Below are 18,803 nucleotides of genomic sequence, written 5' to 3'. Positions count from 1 at the left end.
TTTTTTAAGTCCAAAGTGCAACTAGAATACAGCTACAGTGATATTTTGTGCTTTCCCTGTTATGTGCAGAAAAAACAAACAAAAAACAGTGCAAAATAAACTGTCCTTCTGCAAAGTATAGCATAACAGATAAAAATCATCAACCACTATTTAGGGTCAGTCCTAGCCCCCCAAATAATGATGAAAATAATAACCATTTAAATTCAACCCTACATCATTTTTTCTTTTTTTCCTCATGTACTTGATTCATTTTGTTTTTGTTCTACTGAAACACAGTTATAATATTGGCTTTCTACTGCTACTTTAAAACCCTAGTGTGGTATGATTAATGCTATATAATTCAAATCGTTGTGCGAAATAAGCTTTACTAGAGTCAGAAACAATATTTCAACAATGCTAACATGTTACTCTTACACCAGAAGAGCCCATGTTTGGTCTGCAATGACTATTTTTATAGTCTGGGCATAATTTGCTGATAAACGATATGGGGAAATTAGAATAGTGTGTTCTTATGTAGTGGTATTGTTATTTTTATTTACAGAAAACATCTCAGTACGTCCTCCACAATCAAGACTATAAGCCTAAGAAGAGGAAGTGAAAAACGCTTTGTAATGAGAAATGGTTCTGTAGACATGACCAGGTGCATTTTGATTATTATTATTTTTTTTACTTAACAGAATTTTCTCGAGTGGCAAGTTTCACTTTAAACAATCATTTTATTAGCAGTCCCAAGAGGCAATGAAAAAAAAAGAATAAAAGAAAAGGAGGAACAGAATTTAAGATTACAGTCAAGACGGTGGGCCAATCAAGGTCAGTGAACATAAAGATGGAACAGAGGGCTGCACACACACACCGAACACAGAGTCACGTTGTTAAAAAAGGAACAGAAAGCAGTAAATGAATTAAATCTCATGGGTAAGTGTGTGTGTGTTGGCTGATCCCTCTGTTCCTCATGAGAAATTCACCAGGACCGACCCCACATTCACACACCTCACGCTCACACAAACATATCAAAAAAAAAAAAAAAAGAAAAAGAAAAAAAAAAAAGCCCGTCTTTCAGTAAAAGCCATTGATTTTATATTTAGGCTATTTTTGTGACAGAGAAACAAACCACAGCTGTTCAGGCAGGTCTTTAAAATTGTTATTTTTCTATTAATTCTGTACAGATTATATATTTTATTTACACACTGAAACGTTTGTCAGTGCGGAGACAAAATTTTTGCAAACTATCTGCTGTCATCCTGTGCTCATTTCTGTCTGCTGGAAACTTCTTTTTTTTTTTATACAATTTTGGACATTAACACTTGATTAATATAAAGTGTGCAGCACTACACGTCATCAACGGACACAATCATCCACAGAAACTAGTCAGGTGGAGGGTTTCCATCGTTGTGAAATGACAGAGTTCGCATGCCTCATTGATTTCCTTTTCTTTTGTCTCAATTGTCGGTGCTGCATAGACTCGAAAACCAACGAGAGCTTCCTCTCAAAACGGAAGCATGACGGCAATATGGAAATGCAGATCTGGTTTGTCAGAGTCCAAACAGCAGAGCCAGATGTTTGCGCCAAATAAACTTAACTGAAGATGGATTATACCGATTACCGTATCAAGAGAGTTATCAAGAGAGTTTTGTTTTCTTTTTGTAGCCTAGAACTCCTCACACTCCACTTTCAGTTGTTAGTCTAGAGCATAAACTCCAATGCACGCACTTGGGAGACACAGCAGGAGAGGAAAAAAAAAAAAAATGGGCAGCTAATCCTCTCACATCTGGAACAAACGCACAGACATTATGGATGATTGGAGCAGCACGGGGAGGGTGTACTAAGGCCATGATTTAAGAGGATAAGAGACAGAAATAACAGCATTTATTCAATTCCATTTTACGTCTTTGTATGCAGATGTCCTTCACTCTATTGGGATTCAATCATATAAAAAGTGTTTGCTATCCGAGCGTCGTAAACACACCCAAAACAGCCTTTCAGTGCTAGTGATACAGACAGTACACCGACTACAGTCAACACCAGTCGTCTCCGTCACTCTCTCAGCCTGTTGCATACATTATTGTTCACTTGTGTATGTACATTACTCTCCCATGTCAGTTATTTAGCTCCTGCTGTGTTGGAGCAGTAGATTTGAGGCAGAGTAAAGCTTTATTAACATCACATCCTCTCTCTGTCTCTCTCTCACACGCATACAGGCACTATCACACACATGACATGATCTGCCAGCTGTTCTCTGGAGCTCATCCGACAGACAGCAAGGAGAGCTTTAGTTTATTAGGTTAAAAAAAAAAAAAAAAAAAAAAAAAAAAAAAAAAAAAAAGATAAAGCGCTTTCTTTCACATGGAAGAGTGACAGGTGACCAGGAGTGGCTGTGGTAGTGGGGTAGGGGGGGGTTCATACAGATGGTGGGAACCTTTTGAGAGAGGGTGGGGCAGCCTAGCTGAGAAGCTGGCGGATCTCCTTGTGCATGTGACACAAGAAGTCCACGTACGACGCTCCCCCGCTGGCGCTCTTGTCCTCGACCAAGAAGTGCTTGAAAATGAGCTCGGCTCGGTCTTCCTGCTTCACCACCATCAGCTGCAAACAAGAGGAGAGAGGAGCTGAGGAACTGGGAGGACGGAGGAGGAACCAAACCTTGGTACGTTAGACAAGTCTCTCTAACAGAGCTGCAACTAATGGTTATTTTAAAAAAAACAACAAAAAGGTTTATAACAAGAAAGAGAAATATAGTCAAATATTTAATTTTCAAATTTATCTAGATTTTTTGGAAGCCGAAACCTGAGAAATATGAGCATTTGGCACAATTATTGATCACAAACTATCAAATTAGTTGCAGATTTTCTGTTCCTATGTTAAATATTCAATCACCAGGTCACTAGGTCAGATAAATATTAACATTTATTTATCATTTATTTCCCAAGGTTGTGACAATTTTATTGAAACTTTCAAACTTCCTGATTTATATTAAACCTGATTAACAGAATACGAAAAGATACTAAATACCAGTTATTAGCAAGTGAAACTGCAACCACACGGGAGTGTAAAATAATAAAAAGTGGCATTCAAAGACATCACAGTGTAACTAAGGAGGACAGCGAGCTTGCCTTCATGTATCGCGATCTCTGAGCCCTGAAGGAGTCGATGATTTCTCTGAGTCTCTGAGAGAAGGGGTTGTCCAGAACTGGTAGACTTGTCTGAAACACAGAGCAAAGACGTTCAGAAACAAATTTGACTACAAAACTTCGAACACAAGAAATGTTTGCAATATCGCACAGAAAAATACTAAGAGTCGATGTTGACTAAGGCCGAGTATCCGTCCTCCAGCTTTTCTTCAGTTTCCACAAAATTACTAAATATCATATCTAGTGTTGTTGTTGGTTCCAGAGATTTGAGGTATTTCTAACATAACTTGTCAGATTGGAACGTCTTTCACATGTTTCTCTGTCATCATACATTTAAAATCCAGTCAGCTTTCGGGCCTGACAGTGCTCTCAGAGTTTCTGCTTCTTCCACATTTGATCTCCCTCACACGTGGATTTAATCCCTTTGTGTGGTCTCTCGAGATTTGTCTGACAAAATCAGTCTGATTTCTAAGAAGATTATACAGAAAACGGCACGGAATTTATGAATTGATATCTTGTTGTTCAAATCAAGAATGGGAAAAAAAATAATTTTAAAGCCAAAAGATTCTTAGGTCAAGGTAAAGATGTTGATGTATCAGGAGTTGTGTGATTTTGACGGCCTGGACTGAAACCAGCAGCGGTGCATCAGTTAAGCTCAACCAACATCTCGTCGTCTCCTCTCACCAGGGTTGAGTCGATCTGGCTGAAGCTCTGCGTCCCGAAGATGTTGAGCAGCAGCTCCTGCTGAACGCTGGCTCCCACCCACAGGAAGAGGTGGAGCCCCGTCTCCAGGAGGTAAACTCCACCTTTCGACAACCTCTCCTCCGAGTCTCTCACTGCCACCGGCAGCGAGCCGCTTTCCAACTTGATCTGGAAAGATGAAGATGAAGCAACATTAGATGAACGTGCTGGAGCTGCCACCTACTGACGAAACTTAAATATTTCTCTAATGGCAGAGATGAACAGAAATATATTACTGGACACTGGATTAGAGACACTGAGGCTGGCCAGATAATATATTAGTAAAAAAGCACGATACATCAACCAAATCTGAGGTTCTAAGACGTTGCTGTGACCAAAGCCTCCAGAAGATCTTTGCTCTCACCAGTGGCAACAGGCGTGGGTAGAAGAAGACGTGGGTCTCTGCAACGTCCATGCAGCTGATCAGCTGTCTCAGGTAAGCCCGGTCATCCAGCGAGACGTCGGCACCGGGCAGCAGCACGTCACTCTTCAGAACACAGTTCAGGTAAACCGGGAGCAGCTTCATGCACTCTGGGAGAATCAGCTGGAAAACACACACAGATGGTTGGATCTTACACATACGATCATCAAAACTTACAACCGCATGTTTCCACCTTCAACAGTTACTAGAGATGCTTTAACTGTGTCGAAGGCTGATTATTCTTCACTAAAACGAGATCCAAGTGACATAAAATGCGTCACTTTATGTCCCTTGGATGTAGCTCTCCTTAACTGAGAACTGTCAAAAATGAAAAGCAGCGCTACCCAGAAACAAAAGTTCTTAATGCGATGTGTTGCCGTATGTGCTACTGAACACAGAGACTGTGTGAACTACACGTGATACCTCCAGGGAGTGTGTTGTGTATGATGATACTCTCAGTACCTGTCCAGCAGACGAGGGACTCGCACAGTTCTTCCGGTAGCAGGCCAGAATCTGAGCACACTGGTTGACCAGAGTATCTCTCACCGCCTTAGTGGGATTGTTCAGGATGCCACGGAAAGCTGTAAGACACAAATGTAAATAACTGGCTAATTTTTTTTTTAAAAAAAACAACGTCTATTACACGGATGTCTGAAAGAAATCTGATTCAAACTAGTTCCTGACAAACCATTTAACATCTTACACGTCTCAGCTGCACACGTTGACGGCAGCAGGATATCAAGGACGATTAATTAGCAGCTCCACGGGAGCAGCTATTCTTAGACAATGCTGCTCATTCAACTCTCCCACACTTTGTTGAGAGCGCAGGCTCATACATACCCCTCGTCTTGACTCTGATTTGCCGTGAGAACCTGCCACAAACTCACCGTATTTGGAGAAGAAGTTGATGATTGTGTCCGTCTCACAGTTGCGGTAGAGGTCAGCCAGCTGAGAGCAGCAGTTCACCGCCATGTTGTGGACGCGGAGACGCCTTTGGCCGCTGCAGCTGGTGTAGAGCACAGCACACTGCAGGAAAACAAAGGGGACACACACCGATCAGGCATAACATTACGACCATCCCATACATACTTGATCAGTTTGGGATCCAGTGAATTTGGAGGCCAGCTGTTCATAAATATCATTTATATCATTTTTGTGTGTGTCAGACTGCATCGTGTTGCCATCAAGGAGTGTTGCTATGGGTTGCTATGGGGTGGGGGTGCCTGGTCTGGTCTAGGTGGGTGCTACATGTCTAAGTAACGTCCACATTAATGCCAGGTCCAAAAGTTTCCCAGCAGAACACTGAACTGTCACAAGATGGCTAATGTTATTCAATTCTCCTGTAAATAAGTGGTTTTAATGTTATGGCTGATTGGCGCTGTTCGTACTGACAGTGGTCACGTTTTACTATTGCAGTTATCTCTATCCTACTTGATTGATGGCACCTTAGCATCCCACACATCCCTCTTGACGTCCACCTCTTTGTAAGGACTGTGGATTTCAAAAACTACAAATAAAATGTCTCGCGTTCTTACAACGTTCTCGTTCAAAGGATTTCATTAACACAAACATGCTCACCTGCATGAGCGCCCCCGTCTCCTCGCTGAGTTTGTCATCGTGTTTGAACTCAACAGTGATTGCCTTGTCACAGTCCAGGCCTGCCAGCTCCACGTCTGTAGTGTTGCTCATGAAGAAAGAGCCGAAGAAGTCGGTTGCTCGGATACCTGAGGGACGGGGGAAGCGAGAACTCATTAGGCTGCGTTTGTGAGAGTGTCTTTTTTTTTTGTTGTTGTTGTTGTTGTTGTTTTTGGAGTCTCACCTGTGCTGGTTCGCACCCTCATCACAGCATCGAACCCTACTGGTTTCTGGACGTCTCGTCTCAGGTCGTTGAGGAATCGCTCCTGATCTGACTGAGCCTGGGATGAAGAAAACACACCACAATGTTAAAGGTCAGAGCTGGATACAGAACATCTTTAAACTAAAAATCCGTGGCACAGATTGAGAGTGAAGGGTTGGTGATATTTGCTCACCTGGAAGTAGGTGTATTTGTAGACTGAACCTCCAGTGGAGACGGGAACGACCCCTAACGTGGCGACGTCCACGTACTGGTTGGGGAAGAGGAAGAGATCCACACAACAGCCCTGCGCTACGCAATCCTTAGCCAGGGTGTTGTAGAAGCCCACCTGTGGCTGAAACAGAGACTGGAGGAGGAAAGGACGAGGAGTGAGAGCGGAATAACAACTCGAAATATTAAACCGACGTCTAGATGCGTGTTTACCTTCTCCTTGTCCGTCCCTATCAGCTTCTTGTCTTCTCTGTTCTTTAGTTTTCCAGGAGCCTCTGCGATGGGCAGAGAGGTGTGAAACACAAACAGCTTCCCTGCACAGTCGGCAGCCTGGAAAATGAAGCAGTGGAAGTCAACGGAAAGTAGCAATAACAGATGGAAAAATAGATGGATGTTAAGTGGTAACAAGTTCCAGTTATTGAACACAGAGTACGGGCCGATCCTAAATAAAGGCTTTGATAAAAGGCTTTACTTTTCTTAACTGTATTTGTACTTTCAAAAATGAAAGTAAATGACAAAAATCAAGCTTCTAACAGACTTTCCAAATCCGAAAATAAACAAAAACACGTGGTTACCTTGAGTGCCTCCAGCCCTGCCTGGATGACGGGTCCAAAGACCGTCTCAGTCTCCCTGGTGTCTGCAAACATCTCCGGGATCTGGTCCAGCAAACTGGAAAACCACAAGGAGAGTGTCATTACACGGGGTCAGTTTTCTCTGCATTCGTTCACGTGGAGCCGTCCGCCCACCTCTCGATAACTAGCCGGCTTTCGTTTACGTTGACGAGGAAGCCGTCGAGCAGGGGCACGAACATGTCCGACACGTCCGACACCACCAACATCTGGGGCTGAGCCAGGCTCGACTTCACGTTGTAGAAGTGTAAAACCTTGTTGTAGGTGACAAAGCCCACCCGCACCACCGAGTCCATCTCTGGATTCTCCCTGAGAGCAGAGAAGGAGGAGGGGAAACATTGGTGAATATTTATTCCATATTTCATTTCGCCACTGCTTTTTTTTCTTCATTCTTCTTCCTGATTCTCACCAAACATTCATCATTGTGTGTTTACATACCTGGGCAGGTAGTCCAGCAGGGTCTTGAGTTCCTGGCAGACGATGTTGACCATACCGCTCTTCACAGCGTTGTAGGACACGTCGATAAGGAAGATGAAGGCTGGAGGCTGAGGAAGCTTGTTATTCTGTTAAAAAAAAACAGTAACAAGAAGACATTAGTCACACAAAAAAGCTCTGGAAGATGTTTCTGGTTAGTTCAATGTGGTTTCTATTTCAATGCCAGCTTAGTGCAACAATAACAAAAGACTACAAGCGTTTACTTTTCATTTCCTTCAAAATATTAGTTTAACTTTGGTCAATGTTGTAGCAAACAAGGCTGAAAAAAAAATATACTTTAAGTCACAAGAAATAAAGTCAGCATATCAATGTCAGCTGAGCTACTGTGATTATCAGTGGAAAACTAGTGTCCAAGTAAAAGCATCAAATGACAGCCGTTTTTTTAAAAAAAAAAAAAAGGTTTCGATCCCAGATCTTACCTTACAATAGTCGACAGTGGCCAGGAACTCGTAGCTGCCCAGTGAAAGCTCCGGCCTGTCATAGCAGTCCACCCTCTTACCGGTGTGGTCCAGATGCTGGAAGTAATGTGGAGGCACTATGCGGGGTAGAAAAGAAAGAGAATCAGGACCACGCGTTTTGACTAAGAAAAACACTCGACTCTTCATGAATGTGACCCGGACACAAACTCACCCTCTGTGACACAGCTGCAGAACCCACACTGGAAGCGGCGGCCTCCCTCTATGAACTGCATGTACGGACACATGTAGGCCTTGCAACGATTACAGCGGATCGGGCCGCTCTCGCCGTGGTCCACCAGGTATGGAGGGGTCTAACACGTGAGAGGGTAAAGACACAACTATTACACTGACACGTACACACTGCATGGCTGTCATAATGATCATCTTATGCTAGAATAGTGTCGGCCAGAAGGTAATTCAATGGTATGATCATTTCAGACGACGTGGTTTGCGGTGCTTAAAATGGATTAAACACTTCTGTGACTAAAACCCGGTTGTCAAAATAAGAAACATATCAGTACAATACAAGTACAGAACAATAGTGCTGCAAACCACAGCAGCTTTTTTGGTTATTTTAAACAAACGCAGAAATCTGCATATCGTCAAACTAATCCAGTCCGAACGGATACCGGTTGAAAATGACGAGAGCACGAAACAAGGTCACGTGGCCACTCCCACCTCAGTGGGTTTCAGACGGATTATCCCACTGAACATTACATGCATCATGTGACAATATCTGCACATCAGGCATTTCGCCGAAAACTAATCTTTTATCAAATCTGGCTCCAAGTCAAAACTGCTGCACGGCCGCGCTGTGGAGCGTCCAGATGATGACGGAGCGGGTGCAGAGGAGGTCGGACGGTGGCTCAAACTCAAACTACAATGTACAGCGCTTTAAGCAGGCAAAGCAGCCTCAAAAACAATAACAGTGACATGTATACGGAGCTCTTTTGAAGGGCAACGTGTCTACTAATAAAACAAAAAAAAAAAAAGAAATTGTAAACAGGAGTGGGCGTTGCTCACCTCGTCTGGCGGCAGCGTGGCGAGGGGCTTGATGACGGCAGCCAGCGGCACCTGAGACTGCTTGGCCATATCGGCTGTGCAAGGCATGTTGTAGGCCGTACAGCGGATAAACCTGGGGCTGGCATTCCCTGAAAACAGACAAAATTCGTCCATTAATATTGCTACACAATCCAATTTATAAAAGGTCACAAATTTTTTTAATCACAACTGACCTTGGTCTTTGACCTGGAAGTCGGTGGTGACCAGCGGTGGGGCCTGACCCCTGACCCCTGTGGTGAAGGGCTCGGTGCTCTTAGCTCTGTCGTCCTCTATCACCTGGATCTGAAGACAAAAATGTCACACAATTATTAACACGTTCACCGCATTAACACACACACACACACACGTGGCACACTGTCCCCGAGCCTCATCAACTCTACACATAGGAACATTTGACACCCATGCAGGAGAAGACTTTCACACAACTCCCACACATCTGCAACTACAAATCACACACCTAAACCCCGTCAACGTCTGTGGGAAAGAACAAAAAAAAAAAAAAAAGTGAAGGAGACACATGGCACAGATTCATGCTGAGGTCGTTTTGTAGATTCACAAGTATGGCAAGCGGACACATCTGGAAGATGAAATAGGACAGGGTTTATGAAGGCATGCCTTTAGTGCAAGGAACTGTGGGGCAGTCGCAGGTCACCATGCAGAGCATGAAAAAGGATTGGGGAGGAGTTGCTGCCTAAACTTCCAGATGACAAAAATAAGATGGGCTGCCTCAAAATCCTGAGAGTCATGAGATCAGGCACATTGTCCCCAACATGTCCTCTGACACAGGCCACAGTTATTTATCTCCAAAGTTTAAAGAGAGTTTCTAAGCCGTATAAATAATTCTTCAAAGAATAGTTTGAGATGTTGGGAAATTTGACTTGTTGTTGCGAGTTAGATGAGACGACTGATACAACACAACCGGTTGACAGCAAACAAGGAGTTTCCAGATAGTAACAGGCCCTAAGTAAGAAACAGTCTGACAGTTTTTCTACAGTTTCATTTGACGACCTGCTGCCATGAAGCGTCTGCTGCACAGCATGATGCTACCGCCACTATGCTTCACAGTGGGGATGGTGCGCTGTGGTTATGTTCAGTGTTTGGTTTCTGCCAAACATAGCGTCTACGCTGATACCTCATCAGACCAAAGCACCCTCTTCCGTCTGACTCTGCAGTTTTTTCACACATGAACCTGTGCAGCAGTTGTTGTATACAGAGTTTCTCCCATCTGAGCTGCTGCAGCTTTTAACTCTTGCAGATTGGTTCACAGGTCTCTAGGTGGCCTCCATCATCAGTCTGCGTCTTACAGGGTCATTCAGTTTGTAAGGAAGTCCTCCTCTGGGTAGATTTACACATGTTCCTTTCTATTTCTTAATGATGGATTTAACTGAACTCTTGGAATTCTTTCCACATCCCTTGACTTACACTCTTCAGTAATCTGTTCTCTGAGTTTCTTGGAGTGCTCTTTTCTTTTCTCGTCTCGCAGTAATTGCAGCCAGGGACACTGATTAACCAGAGGCTGGATTTTCAATACATAGCTGTCTTTATACTACAACCACTTGAGACACATTCACTGCACTCAGATGATCTCCATTTCAATAATTACGAGACTACTAACACTAATTGGCTGGAAGTGGACCAATACAACCACTTATTTCACATGGAATACTTTTATATGTAATGGACTCACATTTTAACCCTCTCGTCTAAAAAGCAAGTTATATTGACCATGATTCCATTCATGATAGCGATAAAAGAGTGGTGAGTAATAACAACCGTCTCATCTAAGGTTTTGAGCAACATTATTTATGTATTAAAACATAATTAGCATACATAATTGTTCTTTTTTCCCCAACAGGAGCCCATCTTTTTACACTGTGACTATGGCCGACTTTCAGGGGTTAGACGAAAAGTACAGGAGAGTTAGTGCAATCGGGCGGCAAGGACAGGGTGAAGCAGAGCAAGAGACAGGCACACAGGAAACTTACTGGGCTGGGGATAGCGTCTGGATCTATTCTATGTCTTGATTTCTGCACAGCCGGCATGTCAGACGCTTGCTTTACATTCAAAAGTTTGTCCGGCAAATTGTGCAAAACAGGACAAAAAAAAAATGAATAGAAAGAGTGAAAGATAAACAGGAGTGTGAGAAGAGAAACCTCAGCAAGACTTCACCGAGTCGCAGGCAGCATTGTTGTTATTCAGACAGAAACTGATCAGCAGTAGTTTGTAGATTAGTTAGTACTGTAGCTACTTCCTGCCTGAGAACCCATGCCAAGCATCACCACATGTAAAAGAATGATACAGACGGCTGCAGACAAGCTGATAATATTAAACACGGAGATAGTAATAAACTCACAGCAACATCAAAGATCAATATATACTTTGATACCCAGCAGTGAATCTTCTACGTACTGAAGGTGCTACTTCCCAGTACGGTTACAGACTTCCATTAACATTACACTCTAAGCAACCTTTCACAGATAAATAACAGCTTAATTTCTGATTACAATCGCCACAAGTCAATGACGTTAAACTATGCTTAGCAACATCTTCGCTAATTAATGAGAGAATATTGTAAACAGGCTTCCTAATTAAATCGGAGCACCTGCTTGTTAATTTGTGACTACGCTGATGAGACAATATTTCAATAAAATGTTCATAGGGGAAGTTCTGTTTGTTATTTAGTGGTTAACTAAATAAAAGATAAATCAGCTACTCGGAAAATAATTAATAGATTAACCCACTGAACAAATCCCTAAATAGAATTACTGCCCGGGACCAAGTGGCAAATGAGGAATAACAAATCTAATTCAGTCCAGTATGATGGCTACATTCTACCTTTACAAAGTTTGTGAAGGTTGAATTTACGTTGAAAGTGTGTAAATTCAGCGACACAATGGTTTCCTTTGTGTGGATAGAGTCTATGAGAGGGCGTAACGTTGGCACTGCCTCTCAGCGTAACACAGCTCAGTAAAATCAGAAACGTCAACCGAAACGGTATTTGCATTGATGTTTGCTCACCGGGCTGGGAATGGCATCTGGGTCAAGTCTTTTCTGTGGCGCGGGAGCAGGTGCTGGTGCAGGCGCTCCGTAGTTTGGCTGCCCGGGATAAGGGCCTGCATAGCCGGGCTGAGGGCCCCTCACCTGCCCGAACGCACCTGGAGGGCACACGTAACAGCTGAGCCACGGAGAAAACACACGGTAATCTCATTAGCTGCCACTTAATGACCGCCTGCTCACCATTCTGCTGAGGGGGGTATCCCGCCTGCATGCCAGGCTGTGATGGAGGCTGCTGCTGCTGCTGCTGCAGGGGCCCGGGAGGACCTGGTGGGCCCTGTGGTCCTGGAGGCATGTGGTTGCTCTGAGGCATGGAAGTGGGAGGCATCTGAGCTCTGGGGGGAGGGGGTCCTGAGTGGTAGGGGGATGGCTGGGATTGAGGCGGCTGCTGTTGGGGTGGCATCGGGCCTGGGTACTGGCAAGAGGTGACCGAGGTTGGAGGAGGACCGGGGGGAGGAAAAGACCCGGACTGGGAGGAGGGAAGGGGTGCTCGGGGTGGGAATGAGCCCTGGGCGGGGGGAGACGGACCAGTGGCGAACGCGGGCTGACTGACGGGTGGAGGCGCTGAGGAGAAAGGGGGCTGAGACGGGGGGAAGGACTGCTGCGGCTGCGACGCTGGGGGAGCAGGGGCTTGGCCGGGTGGGGGGACCGGACCCGAGTAGGAGGAGGGAGGTAAAGTTTGCTGCGAAGGCGGAGGCGGCTGTACGGAGGAGGTGAACTGCTGCTGAGAGGTAGGGGGGAGAGAAGAGTTGAATGGCTGCTGAGAGGGAGGCGGCGGGCCTCCGTAATATTGCTGGGAAGCTGCGGGCCCGCTGGGAGGTGGCGCATGGGTGGGAGCAGAGGACACGGGGGGAGGAGCTTGAGTGTAGGAAGGCGGGGGCGCAGCTGAGTAAGCGGTGCTGACTGGAGGCTGGGAGCTGTGAGGTGGAGCTGAATACAGAGAAATGGATGATGTTGTTAAACGATAGACTGCATCCGTAAGAAACTCTCGCTTCACAACGTTAATCAAGTCAATTCAAGTCAACTAAACTCACCATATCCTGGCCCGGCGGGGGTCGGCGGTCCGGAGGCGATCTGCATCCCCGTCATCTGGTTGGTGACCTGCTGCATTGTGGGTGGGGGCCCGTAGTGTTGGGGATAGGAGGGGTGCTGCCCCGACAGGTTCACAGCTCCCTGACTGTATGGCTGAGACGCAGCAGGTCTGGAAACACACAGAAATCTTTTAGTTTGCTTCAATATTATCAAATTATTACGCTTTCTCCAGAAAAGTGAACCAGGGTTTTATTCGCCTTTTCTGTGAGACATGATTTGGAGTATTTGTTTTTTCAACATGTTTGAAATCATCCTGTTCAGAAATACCAGTTTAAGTGCTTAAACAGAAAAAAAACAGATAAGATGAAATAAAATTCAGGCTTCGTTCATCTCTTTTTGTTTGAACTACTGGATTGTTTTTCTACCTCCATATTTCTGTCCCTCATAAAAACCCTTCACATTAAATTTGTTGGGCAAACACGCATGATGTCTTTATTACAACCAGAGACAAATGATCACAAGTTTACATGGCGATTATGCATTAATAATTTCCTACCAAGCCAAATATCAAACGGTTTACAATGCAGCTCTTAATCCGAGTAATTTCCTTCTGATCCAACCAGTCTGCTCTGATTAGTGGAGAACTAGTGTCCACCGAAACAGAAAGTAAAAGACAAGCTGAATGAATGGGGACTATGACTTAGCAGAGCTGTCTATGACTATGAGCTAGAACTGTTGAACATTTGAATATCTGTAAATGTCAGACCCATTTGCTTCGTCTTGAGGATGTGCTGGGCCTGTCGCTGAAGTGTAACTACGCTCCTACGCTGATGAAGAAAATCAGGGCCGACTGAGGCAGCATCTTTCAATACTAATACAATTAAAACGCTGTAGCGGTGCTTTGAACATAACAAGGACAGAAAGGAGGAAATGTGATTACTTAATGCATTTCATGTGTGCATTGATTTACAGTAACCAGCTTAAATTCATGTAAACACATGGACTGACACCACCCGGGGGACGTCTTCAGTCTGACAGGAGAGTTTCCTGGAGCGATGCCAGTCAGGATAATAATATCCTAGCGTGATGAACTCGTCTGGGCTCCTTACAGGACCTGATCTAATCTAGTATTCTAAACCTGCACATAAAGAAAACGTTACACGTCTTTTTACACATCAAAAGAGTTCCTGAATGATTGGCTTTGGCTGGTTTGGAGAACACTTTCACTCCTCACTAACCACATGTCAGTTTTCTTGGAGGAGCACCAAGTTCTGTGGTTTCAAGTGATTTCAGTTACAGTTGTCTGGTGTGTTTAAAAGGGTCCTGTCAGGGGCTTCAAGCAGCATATAAACTAACGTCTCCAGACTTTAATAACCCACTCAAGAAAAAAACAATGAATAAACTTTACCTGGGGGGAGCTTGTGTCATAGGTGGCGGTCCATTCTGCATATCGCCTTGACTGTGACTGTACTGATTATACTGTTGAGGTGCCGATACCGGAGGAGGCCCAGATGTGGGAGGACCCCTGGCAGGACCTGAAATGCAATAACAAATTATTACGTCTACAGAATGTTTTACTGCCGCAAATTCTGAATCAAGTCATATGTCACTTTCTCTGATGCGATAAGACCGGTAGAGCATGCGAAACACAGCTATAGGCCGAGCACTTTTTTTTTGCTTTTTGTTTTTTTTTACAACATTTAATTATGAAGCAGGATGACATGATTAAAAATATAGGCCACGTACATATGGACAATATTTCTTCAGTCCAATCTGTCCAACGTAACAGTCCTCATGGACATTAAATAAAAAATGAATAGATTTATCTCTTTATTGATTTCTCATGTGGAAATTTCTCTTCGTTCATACAGTAGTTTGTACACCAGAGGAGCAAATTGAGAGTCAGCTCCCTCCTTATCTAGTCTCATAATATATATATAAAAAAATATTAAAAGATCCTCTTTTGTAGATTAAGAAAAGGACACAGCAGCAAGTGCAGCGCCCGAAGAGACAGAAAGGGTGTGATGGTTGCAGGCCGTGTGAAGTGTGAAATGAGCGAGAGTCAGCGATGAGGCAGTTACCCAAGTCAAGAGGAGAGGACAGGTCAGAGACTGGGTTGGCTGCTGCAGCCTTAGAGGGAAAACTTGTGAAAGGAGAATAACCTGAAATACAAGAAAAGAGGGAAAGAAGGCAAATACAAGGAGATGTAGAAAAATGTGTAAAGCCAAATGAAGGAATGAGAGGGCTGTTTAGAATTAGATTAGTGTGCACAAGGTGCTACGCGTTTCTCACACGTATGTGATTAACAACATGGGAGGAAGCAGGTAGGACACTTCAAGGTTGTGGAGCCTGTGGATGCTTAAAGAGCATCATATCTGACCGTATACACCGTGTACAGAAGCTTTACCTTGCGGTGGAGCCCCATGCTGATAAGCTGAAGCGGGGCCGTTGTAAGGTGCGTATGGGGCACCGTATCCCCCGTCCAGGGGAGCGTAGCCGGGCTGGCTGTAGCCTGGCTGGGGCTGGCCATATGGAGAGGCCATTGGAGTGTGCTGGTTTACATTCATCCTCAGTTCATCCCTAAAGCTGGAGGAAATAAGTGACAGTCACAAACAGTTGCTCAACATCCACATTCAAACCTGTTTAGCTTGTCTCTGAGTTTAAACGGCGTGAAATCCCCTGGGATAAGGATGCAAACGATGATAAAAAAAAAAGCTGTTGTGATAGATCAACCTGAGCAAGAAGGAGCGGATGCTTTCGAGGCGCAAGGACGATCCTCCCACACGGCGCTGCTTACGCCGCTGGGACAACATGAGCAACAAAACCCAAACAAATGATCTAAGAAAGGACGTTTGCTGCCAACTCTCTTGTTTAGGAAAATGTGTAGTCCAATGTCAGGCCTTTTTTTTCTGTTCACAACTAAAAATCCAAGTAATCTAAACTAACCAGAGTTTGCCTGCAGCTGAAATAACAAACAAGAATAACATGAATGCACCTCTCTGAGCTCGTTGAGTTTCTCCAGTTTCTCCAACACCTTTATTGGCTTTCCATGTTTGACTTGGCCACACCCTTGGATTGTATTAGCCACTACCCTTTTTTTTTTTTTTTATATATATAGAACAACTTTGGGAACTTTGGGAAGTTTCACTTATTTGTAACTGTTTCTCAGGTGTAAATATTTAGACAGTCTTTAATAATCCACAAAGGAAATTTCTTGGTCATAGTAAATTAGTTGTTACGCAAAGATGAGCAGTGAAGTCTAAATTAGTTCTGTAGCGTTCACTGTGAAAAGTTGAGCTGAATCGGTCTCTAATGTCCGGTTTAGTAGATGAGATGGATTGTACATAACGGAGACCGGTTGGTCCAGTGTCCTCCTGTCCCTCGCTGAGACAAACACCTCCGACTCCATATCACATGTCCAGCCTTTTGGATCAATTTGTTGATCCTACTGATGTCTTTTTTTGCAGGTACTACTCCAACAAACCACAGCAACAATGGACGGGTAGAAGATCTCTAGCACACACTTTGCTGCACACATCCATGGACGTAGAAGGAAGTAGAGTCTACTCAGGCCCTTCTTGTACACAGCATCACTGTTGTCTCCCGGGTCCAGCACGTTGTTCACATAGCCTAGAGTTAACAGTTCCCAGCAGTGACTACAGACCAAATGCTAATCTAGTCTGGACAACTTTACGGGCATGATTCCTCTTCCATATCATGTTGTTTACCCTGTTGCTTTCTGGAGCCGGGCCTAACCCCTATATGATAGAGTGATGGGTATCATCTGACAGACAAACACGGGCTAAACGAGCGGGGCCTTTGAATAATTGAGCAGTGCAGGTGCCACAACGAGAAACACAATCGCTGGGGCCGCACAGTTATGTGTGTGTGTGTGTGTGTGTGGGGCCTACGGAGAGACCCACATCTGCTCCCACGGCTCAGTTAGCATACTTTAGCATCTGGGTCATTAAACCCTGTCTATACAAAACTGAAACCAGAGACCCTGAATTACGTTCAAAATAACAACATTTATTGTCATTTAGCTATCATTCCTGGGGTTGGCTCCACTAATGAGGAACAGAAACATAACAGGCCGAGACCAAAGGGGGTCATGCTGCAAAAATAATTACTAAACGGTAATAAATTAATGAATTTTATTTACTTATTTTTTTCTTTCCACAAACTTCCACTCTTTGTAGTATTATTGACACTTTTGATTTATTTTTATTTATGTATAAACACCCAGCTTGTTAACATTAAGCAACAATGTGCGATTGTCATGTAACGTTACCAAGTAAAACCTCCAATTAAAAACTTGAACATTAAAAAAAAAAGAAAGAAACACAATGCCAGGGAAAGAGGGACAGACGCCGAGTTAGTTGTAGTAGACTGTGACAACAACTAAATCGTAATAAAGCACTGCCGCATTACAGCTAGCCTGTTAGCTTGTTAGCCTGTTAGCAACCAAAATATAACCCAACTGTCAGGTTAACGTGCGGGGTAGCTAACGTTAAACGTCGGGGAAGAGGTGGATTATTTTCACAATTTAACTAACTTCCGTAGTGTGTGAGGTGTACATTTGTGGCGTGCTAACATCAATAGTCGGGCAACGTGAATCATGACAGCAGCAGGGGTTGAATCAGCTGAGAGTAAAACGACACAACCCGGAGCTACGCTAACGCTAGCCTAGCAATCAACCTCCAGCGCCGTTAGCATTAGCATTGGCTTTAGCAGAAGTCCAACATCGACCCCCCCCCCTCCTCCCCTCCCGTCAAGCCGGGAAGGAATGTCAAACGTGAAGCAGTTAAAACCTACCTCCACAGTGGTGTAAATGTTAAGGCAGTCCTTTACTGGTGAGAGACGGAGGACAAACTGAGGAGCCGACGTCGTCCCGGGCTGTTGTTCACTAATCCTTCTCGCTGTCAGAAGCGGACGTTCAGCTTCAACATTCAGCGGAACTGCTGCAGCTCTGTGCCACGTCCACATCCGGACACGGCGGAGGAGCCACTTCCTCCCAGAGCGCAACACTGGCCACTAGTGGTGAGCGACACCGCTACATTTAGGTATCCACCCGATACCTAACAAACAGAGCGACAGTGTCACTGATACCGATGTCGATACTAATATAATTAACGTGGATGCATCGTCAATCTAAATCTGAATGAACTGTCACGACATTTAGGTGTTTTTGTTATTTGCCTTCTAGGATATTAATCAGTTAAAAATGTATAATTTGGGCATAGTTTATAAATAAATAGAAAATATATGACAAAATATAAGATAAGATGGTATTTTATTGATTGGAAAACAAGTGCTATAGCTGCACAAGTCAAGAAGAGAGCAGAAGGAGAAAATTAGTGACCAAAGAGAAATTAAATAGGACAGAGACAACAAAATAATATATATTTTTATTAATTATTATATATATATAAATATATATATATATATATATAATATATATATATAAATATAGAACCAAATGACTACATTTCTTTAAACATACATTAATGAATCGAACATATTTTAGCTTAATACTGGATGCAAAATGATGATAATAATAACGTATATTTATAAACAGCACTAGGCCGAGTTTGATATAGAACACATATAATAGGTCCTTACTTAATCTCTCCATCAGTTTGGGGGTCCTTGGTCTGGACAAACGTTGAAGACCCCTGATTTAAAAACACTAGGTAGTTGGTGCTAGGGTCCTGTATTTTT

The 18,803-nt window shown here is 43.8% G+C and overlaps 1 protein-coding gene across 4 annotated transcripts; it reads right to left on the bottom strand.

Annotated features, from left to right (window-relative positions):
* Nucleotides 1-514: 514 nt before the first annotated feature.
* sec24c (SEC24 homolog C, COPII coat complex component) lies at nucleotides 515-18,078 on the bottom strand. 4 transcript variants are annotated; one of them, XM_047609142.1, is made up of 25 exons: nucleotides 17,898-18,078; nucleotides 15,490-15,668; nucleotides 15,164-15,244; nucleotides 14,491-14,617; nucleotides 13,085-13,251; nucleotides 12,234-12,980; nucleotides 12,015-12,151; nucleotides 10,982-11,050; nucleotides 9,170-9,278; nucleotides 8,958-9,085; nucleotides 8,107-8,245; nucleotides 7,896-8,011; nucleotides 7,420-7,544; nucleotides 7,099-7,290; nucleotides 6,928-7,021; nucleotides 6,566-6,682; nucleotides 6,318-6,488; nucleotides 6,107-6,203; nucleotides 5,866-6,011; nucleotides 5,175-5,313; nucleotides 4,750-4,868; nucleotides 4,231-4,410; nucleotides 3,810-3,995; nucleotides 3,108-3,197; nucleotides 515-2,580 (listed from the first exon to the last, which is right to left on the bottom strand). In XM_047609142.1, the coding sequence occupies exons 2-25, from the start codon at nucleotides 15,647-15,649 to the stop codon at nucleotides 2,440-2,442; spliced, it is 3,777 nt and encodes a 1,258-aa protein (XP_047465098.1). In that variant the 5' UTR covers nucleotides 15,650-15,668; nucleotides 17,898-18,078; the 3' UTR covers nucleotides 515-2,439. The 4 variants fall into 4 exon arrangements, with proteins under 4 accessions (XP_047465098.1, XP_047465100.1, XP_047465099.1 ...); XM_047609144.1 differs by lacking the exon at nucleotides 15,164-15,244; XM_047609143.1 differs by lacking the exon at nucleotides 10,982-11,050 and having other exon boundaries at nucleotides 17,898-18,077.
* Between the last annotated feature and the right edge of the window lie 725 nt (nucleotides 18,079-18,803).

The sequence above is a fragment of the Mugil cephalus genome, chromosome 16 (assembly GCF_022458985.1).
Source record: "Mugil cephalus isolate CIBA_MC_2020 chromosome 16, CIBA_Mcephalus_1.1, whole genome shotgun sequence".
Lineage (NCBI taxonomy): Eukaryota > Metazoa > Chordata > Actinopteri > Mugiliformes > Mugilidae > Mugil > Mugil cephalus.
This window is presented reverse-complemented; position numbering and strand designations above follow the sequence as displayed.

Bases quoted from the DNA above. Each gene is read 5' to 3' on its own strand.
- sec24c (XM_047609142.1), bottom strand. From the start codon at position 15,649: ATGAATGTAAACCAGCACACTCCAATGGCCTCTCCATATGGCCAGCCC. The intron at 7,291-7,419 runs GTATGTAAACAC...CTCTGCTCTCAG, and splicing joins CTGCTGGACTACCTGCCCAG to GGAGAATCCAGAGATGGACT. The intron at 5,314-5,865 runs GTGAGCATGTTT...GTTTTCCTGCAG, and splicing joins AGACGGGGGCGCTCATGCAG to TGTGCTGTGCTCTACACCAG.